The sequence below is a fragment of the Entelurus aequoreus genome, linkage group LG01 (assembly GCF_033978785.1).
Source record: "Entelurus aequoreus isolate RoL-2023_Sb linkage group LG01, RoL_Eaeq_v1.1, whole genome shotgun sequence".
Classification (NCBI taxonomy): Eukaryota; Metazoa; Chordata; class Actinopteri; order Syngnathiformes; family Syngnathidae; genus Entelurus; species Entelurus aequoreus.
Genome location: NC_084731.1, coordinates 60,206,689 through 60,215,666, shown reverse-complemented (window position 1 = coordinate 60,215,666; position 8,978 = coordinate 60,206,689). Strand labels below are relative to the sequence as shown.

General features: G+C 37.3%; 1 protein-coding gene and 1 long non-coding RNA gene across 3 annotated transcripts in view; one reads left to right on the top strand and one right to left on the bottom strand.

Moving 5' to 3' along the window:
- Positions 1–849: 849 nt before the first annotated feature.
- LOC133655410 (uncharacterized) lies at positions 850–3,229 on the bottom strand. Its single transcript, XR_009826995.1, has 5 exons — positions 3,085–3,229; positions 2,341–2,508; positions 2,100–2,196; positions 1,594–1,638; positions 850–1,509 (listed from the first exon to the last, which is right to left on the bottom strand). It is a non-coding gene; the product is annotated as an uncharacterized LOC133655410 (long non-coding RNA).
- Positions 3,230–3,375: 146 nt separating this feature from the next.
- LOC133655398 (guanine nucleotide exchange factor MSS4-like) overlaps positions 3,376–8,978 on the top strand; it is a 10,369-nt gene continuing 4,766 nt past the window's right edge. Inside the window, exons 1-2 of one of the 2 annotated variants that reach the window (XM_062055523.1) lie at positions 3,376–3,524; positions 8,771–8,922. In XM_062055523.1, the coding sequence (XP_061911507.1) occupies positions 8,779–8,922 (144 nt within the window). In that variant the 5' untranslated portion in view covers positions 3,376–3,524; positions 8,771–8,778. Of the gene's footprint in view, positions 3,525–8,750; positions 8,923–8,978 lie in introns of both variants that reach the window. The other variant, XM_062055532.1, reaches the window with a different exon arrangement.

Here is an 8,978-nt window from a genome sequence, read left to right as displayed (position 1 = left end):
TCACGCACAGTAAATAATCCCGGAACAAATCCTTGTGGAGGAATTGTTTTCAGTCGAGCCTATTTACTGGGCGGTAACTATTGTACTAATATATGCAAAACCCTATATACATATTATTTAATCGATTTAGTTATTTTAGTTTTTTTGTTATTGTGGACATAGGGCTGTTAAAATCAGTAAAAAATAACAAATGTCTCACGCACAGTAAATAATCCTGGAAGGAATCGCTGTGGAGGAATTGTTTTCAGTCGAGCCTATTTACTGGGCGGTGTCACGCCAATTTTCTTCCCATTACAAAAACCTTCCTAGCACCCATTTACTTCCGGGGTCATTTCCGCTTACGTCATTTCCTCTTACGTCTTTGACAGCGATCGATAGCACTTCGTTTGACTCTTTTTTATAATACAGCGTTAACAAAACGTCTGTATTAATCGGACAAGTATTAATCTGACAAATTAATTTGAGGATATTCCTGACTGCACATTTGACTCGTGGACATATGCGGAAATTAATAACAGTGTACAATAAGTTAATTAATTATCAATCAACATTATTAAACTTTATTAAAACTAAATTTATTCGTTAAATTCAGTTTTTTTTTAGTTCTCTGTGTAAGTGAACTAAATTAAAATGACATTTATGTGCACATATGTACCTCAGTGAAGTCAGATGACCCGTGGTCAGACAAACGACAATATTTAGAATAAGAACATAATAATAAAGAAAAACCTTGGGTATTTCTTCAAGACTTTAAAATGAGGCAAAAAACTGCAATGTAAAATGTTTTTTTATTGTCTACAAATGTTTTGTTCCAAACATTGCGCGAGCTGCACCTAAATAATAGGGAACACAGATAAAGGACAAAGCGTCAATTATAATCACAAGTGGTGGTCACCTCAGAAGTAGACATGTTATAGTGAAAAGCTCTTAAACCACATCAAGGTACAAACCAATAAAGGTTATTAGATTATTATTTTTGAACCAGTTATTTTTCCCCCAGCTTACATATTTCTCCAATCTTTTTTTTTATGGAGCAACATAGGTATGATACAATTTATTCACTTTTGTGTCATGGCCTACCAGTACTGTATTCAGTTAATCTTTGATGACGCAGTCGATGGCCTGGACTGAGTTTCTGGATACCCTAAAGACTGGCTAAAGAATGCCCTGCAATAGGCCGCTCGCCTTGTCTGTCCAATAACAGAACCTCTGGCCATGCCTTTGGGGAAATTGAAGAAAAGCTCTTCAGATTACAGTTACTAATCCATCCATCCATCCATTTTCTACCGCTTGTCCCTTTTTGGGGTCGCGGGGGGTCGCTGTAGCCTATCTCAGCTGCATTCGGGCGGAAGGCAGGGTACACCCTGGACAAGTCGCCACCTCATCGCAGGCAGTTACTAATCATGATAAACAATACAGCAGATATTTCAAGAAGTTGTCCTACCCTTCAATGCCAAAGCGCTCCATTAGAAGGACACACCACCAACGCCGGATTGACTGCATGTCCAGCTAGAGCAGATATAACAATGAGTTAATTATTTTTACCTCTCAGAGCCACTTATTTTGAAATCTTTTAAATATCTAAATACTTACCACACTGTAGTGAAAAGTAGTGTCCGTACAGAGCCAGAGGGAGTACTAAAAATAGAAAATAGTATTTTTTCTGAGCACATGTAATAATTGTGTAATGAAAAAAAAATTTCTCTACTTTGTAATAATCTACTAAATTGATGAAAAGAGCCGTCAACATCAATACTGGAAATGTGATGGATAGGAATATCTCTGGAAGCAATAATTGCAACCAAATATTTTTGTAATTTGATACTGTGTTCCACATCATTGTGGGGGAAGTTTAACCTACTCTTCTATATATATATATATATATATATATATATATATATATATATATATGTATATATATATATATATATATAAATTATGCACTTTAGTGGCTTTTTCCCTTTCTGATTATGGCCATGGGTAAGTGAAACACCAAAATATAAAGAATACCTCCTTCACATTGGCTGCTGTCTTTTTTGGGAATGTTTTTGTATAGTTGTGCGTGAAAAGGTGAGGGATGTGTGAATAAAGCCACTCACCAACCATGTACCAAGGTGATACGACCTTGATGGGCTTCAGCTCAGGCGCCTCGGTCTTTCATTTTTCAAAGCGCTGGCAGTCAGGACATGTGCGCACCTAAAAGCAGTAATAAAGGGAAAAATATTGTAGATATGATTTGATTCCACAACACTTTGCGACCTACTACTAACTACTAACCTGAATGTTTCAACTAAAAATAAAAATTAAAAGCAAATATCTTCCTTCTAGGAGCTTGCTTACCCAATCCAATGTGTCCTTTGTGATGGACCGCCAATAAAACCGGGGAGCAATCTTCGCTTGCATCCTCCGTGGTCCAAAATGGCCTGCATGCATGGGCTTCGGTTAACACAGCCACTTTCTCCTCCTCTGTCCAAATGACCCTTCTGTTCCCATGGTACAGGACCTCTTCTACACAGCACACACAATATTGTAGTGAAATGCTTTCAACAATAATGTTGATTTAAAGTACAGACATTTAACAGTATAATATATTAATTAATATTAGTGAAATGGTTTCAACAATAATGTTGATTTAAAGTAGTAGACATTTTTTATTTTTTTTAATAATGTCCTGCCCAGCTTGTCAGGCAAATCATATAGTAGATGTAGATGATCATATAGTAGATGTAAATGCCCATATCGGCTGTTCAGATTTACTTTACAAAAGAGAAGTGTAGGATACTTCAATTGTTGCCTTATTTGTATTTTGACTTTATTAAATGTATTTATATTATCATTTGGTGCAGCCGGGCCGGAGCAGGAGGGGATAGAAAGAGAAAAAAAGGAAGACAGACATTTAACAGTATTATATATTAATTAATATTAGTGAAATGGTTTCAACAATAATGTTGATTTAAAGTACAGACATTTAACATTATTATATATTAATTCATATTAGTGAAATGGTTTCAACAATAATGTTGATTTAAAGTAGTACAGACATTTAACAGTATTATATATTAATTAATATTTTTTGCACGTTACCACGAAGACAGAAGTTCCCAGCAGCGGCCCTAACACTCCGCTTGAAATGTTTCGAAGCCTGCTGGTGTTTGACATAAGTCCCCTGGGAAAGATAAAGACGAATATCATTCAGTGACACCACCATTTTCAGGAGATTTGGATTATATCGATTCTATCGATCGTGGTCAATGACGTAAGAGGAAATGACTATTTTATAAAAATTTAAAAAAAACCCAGCGACGGGCAGTAAGAGGAAATTACGTACGTAAGAGGAAATGACGTAATCGGAAATGACCCCGGAAGTAAATGGGGGCCAGGAAGGTTTTTGTAATGGGAAGAAAATTGGCGTGACAGCTGTAACGCTCAACCCCAGCCCGAAATGCTACACTCGCTTTAGCTAACCTATCAGATTTTTTTATATATATTTAGTCGTGGGCGGTTACATTTTTTCATTTTCTTAGGTACGTATTTGTTGTCTTCTTAAAATTGTATGAGTGTATGATGTCTAAATGTACACGTATTTCGTGTTGGCGTTCGCCGTTATGGCAAAGTAAGAAATGAATTCGAAGTGACACCAGGGTGGTTTTTAATCATACTCTAAATTATTATGATCTACAAGCGTATGTCGTCCTTTAAAGAGTCGTTTTGTTATGCACGTAATGATACAAAACTGTTACCTGTCCAGAAAGTGTTAAGTGTTAGAGAAAGCGGAGTGTACATAAAGAATGACTGTTCAGGCTTCCTGTTTAGTTGTTCTTTTCTTCGACCGACAGTTTGGATCTCACGAGCAGACTAGAAGTGAAACTTAACTACTAAAGTACAAACATGAGCATTATAACTGCTGGAGAGAAGATCATGCTCGCTAAAGGCAGGGGCGTAACGTTGTCTGAAGACGTCGCCATGCTCACGTGAATGTGTTCATCCTGTTGCTTTGGCTTCAATCCATCGAAACCGAAAGTTAATCTAAGGCAGGGGTGTCAAACTCATTTTAGCTCTGGGGCCGCTTGGAGGAAAATCTGTGCGCACGCCGGACCGGACTATTAAATTCATGGAATTGTTCAACTTTAGATTGTTTTTTGGTCTTACGTCGGCCAAAAATAGAACAAACACATTCTGAAAATATTACAGTAAAAATATAGAAAAAAAATACCCGCAGCGTAAGGATTGGGCGATATGGCCTTTTTTTAATATCTCAATATTTTTAGGCCATGTCACGATACACGATATATATCTCAATATTTTGCCTTAGACTTGAATGAACACTTGATGCATATAATCACAGCAGTTTGATGATTCTATGTGTCTACATTAAAACAATCTTCTTCATACTGCATTAATATATGCTCATTTTAAGCTTTCATGCAGAGAGGGAAACCACAACTAAGTAAATTTACCAAAACTATTAAACAGTTATCAAGCAGTGGCACAAACATTCATGTCATTTCAAAACAGAAATTGCAAGATTGTCAGAGACATTTTAAAACAAGCTATTAGTGCACTTTTGTGCATGATGTCACTAAGATGACATATCCAAACAACACTAAAGTCCACTTTTTGTACAGAACGCCACTGCAATGTTTTAAAACAAATAAAGTGCACTTTTGTGCATGATGTCACACAAGATATTTCAATAAGTGTCAAATAAAAATGAGCTGCATAATATGAAATAATATAGTGTATGTCCTTCGCTATGTGGTAGGTTACTGCGGACGTTATCTCCTTCTGTTGTAGACTATTTTTTTCATACGGTGTTGATGTGGAAATGGTTGCTTGGGCATTTTGTTGGTGTGGCACCGGCCGGAGATGTTGACATGCAGAGTTTCAAGCACTCCTCATTCTGTAGCGGGTGACTTTTCAAATGATGCTACAAATTAGCAGTATTGCTACTTTTTGTGGCAACGCTTTTGCAGCATACTTGACATATTACGGTTGTCTGTTCAACATCTTCCCGCTTGAAGCCAAACCACCGCCAGAAGATGGACCCCCCTGCTGTTTTTCTTGGGAATTAATTATTCTTCCTTCATTTGTTACCAGATTCGCACTTTCTTTCTCTCGTATTACCACTCGCACCGCACCGCTAGCACCACAGCTAACGTTTCCCATGCCGCTACGTCTTTGCTCGGCGAGAGTGTATGATGTTGCACGTGTGACAGTATGTGACGTATGTAAGAAGGTGCACTTGTTTATGTCTCTGTAAGAAGGAGAGACAAGAAAGAGTGAGAAGAGCATGTAGTGTAATGCCCGCAGCTAAAAGCAACTGCGTGAGAACGTATACTCCAATATCACGATAGAATCGTTTTCTATATCGCAGAGAGACAAACCCGTGATATATCGAGTATATTCCATATATCTCCCAGCACTACATGGAATTAAAACTAAAAAATAAAGACTACTTCAGATTGTTTTCTTTTTCTTACTTTGGCCAAAAATAGAACAAAAACATTCTGAAAATATTACAATAAAAATATAGGGAAAAAAATACCGGCAGCGGTAAAGTTTAGATCCATGAAGGAAAGAAGAAAGTGAATGAATGTTGGTAACTGAATAAATGTGCATATGAGGTTTCCAGTGAGGGTTGGACTCCGCCAAGGCTGCCCTTTGTCACCGATTCTGTTCATAACTTTTATGGACAGAATTTCTAGGCGCAGTCAGGGCGTTGAGGGGATCCGGTTTGGTGGCTGCAGGATTCCTAGCGCCAACACTGACGGAGTATTGGTGCGTGCAAAACAGCAGCAGGCGACTATGGCCTGCGGGTTCGGTTCTGATACTAATCAAATCCATAGGTAATTCATTCGCGGGCCGGATCTGTCCCGCAGGCCTTGACTTCGACACGTAGGATTTAAGGCCATGTCCACACGAGCTCGGATACTTTAAGAATTCATATTTTTCTATGCGTTTTGGCCTCTTGTCCACACGCAAAAGCACACTTTTGTCCGAAAAAACGCACACTTTTGAAAACGTCGGCCAGGGCAAAAAGTTTCAAAGCTCTGTCCTCAGTGTGTGCGTGTAGACGCCTGAAACTGAGACTTACGGCTTGTACTAATCTGATAACATCTCTGTGTTGCCCTGTCATTTCCATTAGATATCAACTGATTATCAGCATGGCTGATTAGTAGCGTCATTATTTGGCATTTTGACGTACGGTACAGGCCAAAAGTTTGGACACACCTTCTCATTCAATGTGTTTTCTTTATTTTCATGACTATTTACATTGTAGATTGTCACTGAAGGCATCAAAACTATGACACCTGTGAAGTGAAAACCATTTCAGGTGACTACCTCTTGAAGCTCATGGAGAGAATGCCAAGAGTGTGCAAAACAGTAATCAGAGCAAAGGGTGGCTATTTTGAAGAAACCACAATATAAAACATGTTTTCAGTTATTTCACCTTTTTTTGTTAAGTACATAACCCCACATGTGTTCATTCATAGTTTTGATGTGACAATCTACAATGTAAATAGTCATGAAAATAAAGAAAACACATTGAATAAGAAGGTGTGTCCAAACTTTTGGCCTGTACTGTATATCAGTCTTTATTTGTATATTTTTAAAACTGCAACAGATACAAGATATTCACATATGATACCAGCATGTATTATTAAAAGAACAATAATAACAAATAACTAGTTAAAGTAGATAGTTATCAACACTGCTCAAGCACCGACTAATTTAGATTCCTGGGGTGACGATTCGATTCAGAACTGATTCTCAATTCAACACGATTCTTGATGCAGACCAATTCTCGTAATGTTTCATTTGATATAATAAATTAGGGTTGTCCCGATACCAATATTTTACTACAGGTACTGGTACCAAAATGTACACTACCGTTCAAAAGTTTGGGGTCACATTGAAATGTCCTTATTTTCAATGAAGATAACTTTAAACTAGTCTTAACTTTAAAGAAATACACTCTATACATTGCTAATGTGGTAAATGACTATTCTAGCTGCAAATGTCTGGTTTTTGGTGCAATATCTACATAGGTGTATAGAGGCCCATTTCCAGCAACTATCACTCCAGTGTTCTAATGGTACAATGTGTTTGCTCATTGGCTCAGAAGGCTAATTGATGATTAGAAAACCCTTGTGCAATCATGTTCACACATCTGAAAACAGTTTAGCTCGTTACAGAAGCTACAAAACTGACCTTCCTTTGAGCAGATTGAGTTTCTGGAGCATCACATTTGTGGGGTCAATTAAACGCTCAAAATGGCCAGAAAAAGAGAACTTTCATCTGAAACTCGACAGTCTATTCTTGTTCTTAGAAATGAAGGCTATTCCACCAAATTGTTTGGGTGACCCCAAACTTTTGAACGGTAGTGTATTTCGATACTTTTCGGTACTTTTCTAAATAAAGAGGACCACAAAAAATGTCATTATTCTCTTTCATTTTAACAAAAAAATGTTAGGGTACATTAAACATATGTTTATTATTGCAATTTAGTCCTTAAATAAAATAGTGAACATACTAGACAACTTTTCTTTTAGTAGTAAGTAAACAAACAGACTCCTAATTAGTCTGCTGATGTATGCAGTACAATATTGTGTCAATTATATTCTATTATTTTGTCAACATTATGAGGGACAAACTGAAAAAAATAATTATTAATCTACTTGTTCATTTACTATTAACATCTGCTTATTTTCTGTTTCAACATGTTCTATCTACACTTCTGTTAAAATGTAATAATCACTTATTCTTCTCTTGTTTGATAGTTTACATTAGTTTTGGATGATACCACACATTTAGGTATCTATCCGATACCAAGTAGTTACAGGATCATACATTGGTCATATTCAAGGTCCTCATGTGTCCAGGGACATATTTCCTGAGTTTATAAACATAATATGAATTTTAAAAAAAGGAAAAAAGTTTGTGTGACGATTAAAAATATCGATGTAATCATAGTAGTATCGACTAGATACGCTCCTGTACTTGGTATCATTACAGTGGATGTCAGGTGTAGATCCACCCATGGCATTTGTTTACATTGTGACGCTGGTGAGCTACGGTATGAGTGAAGCATGTTTAGCTATTCCTCGTCCTCCAGTGATAATGATACGTGTAAGAAACGTACTGTTTGTCGCCATGAAGGCGAGGATTAGTGATTTAGAAGTAGCTAAAACATTGCTGACTGCAGATGGACGTTAGCTGCTAGCTAGCTAGCCATGCCTTAAAGCACCTCTTCCTGAGGGTGTTTCAGTGTTATAACTTCACATTTATCTTTACTTTTTACACCAAAATGTGTCCATTTTCCCTTTTCTGTCTACACACTGTGTCTGCTTGTAAGTACGCCGTGTGTGCGCGCTGCCAAACATGCTCCTCTGTTCCTAAAACCAGCAATGTCACGACGTGACGACGACACGCCATCATATGGGGAACCGGTACTTTTCAAACAGAATATAGTATCGTTTTTTGATTCATTAGTACCGCAATACTATAATAGTACCGGTATACCGTACAACCCTATAATAGATATAATGAAACTTTGCCAAAACAGGTTAGAGAATATCTCTCTGGTTGCATGGAGATAGCCTAAAAACATATTTTAAAAGTGATTGTTATGAAAAATATATATAAAGAGATATTTATTTATTTGTTGAATACATTTTTGAACATTATGAATCGATTGAGAATCAGGATTAAAAGTGTTGCGATTTGCATATTGTTTTATTTGACTGTAGAAACCCTGTGTTGGACTTAGAGCTCAGGATGGACCTGAACCCACAGGCTAAAGACAGCATGGACCGGGCAGACTTGGTTTCTGAGGACGGGAAGAACAGCAAGTCTGTATTGTGTCAACGCTGCGGGTCCAAGGTGCTGTGTCCTGGAACGGCTGTGTTTGCAGAGAAAGAGGTACTCTCAAAAGTCACTTTTGTGGAGCCTTTATGTCCAAATGTAACTTCACATTG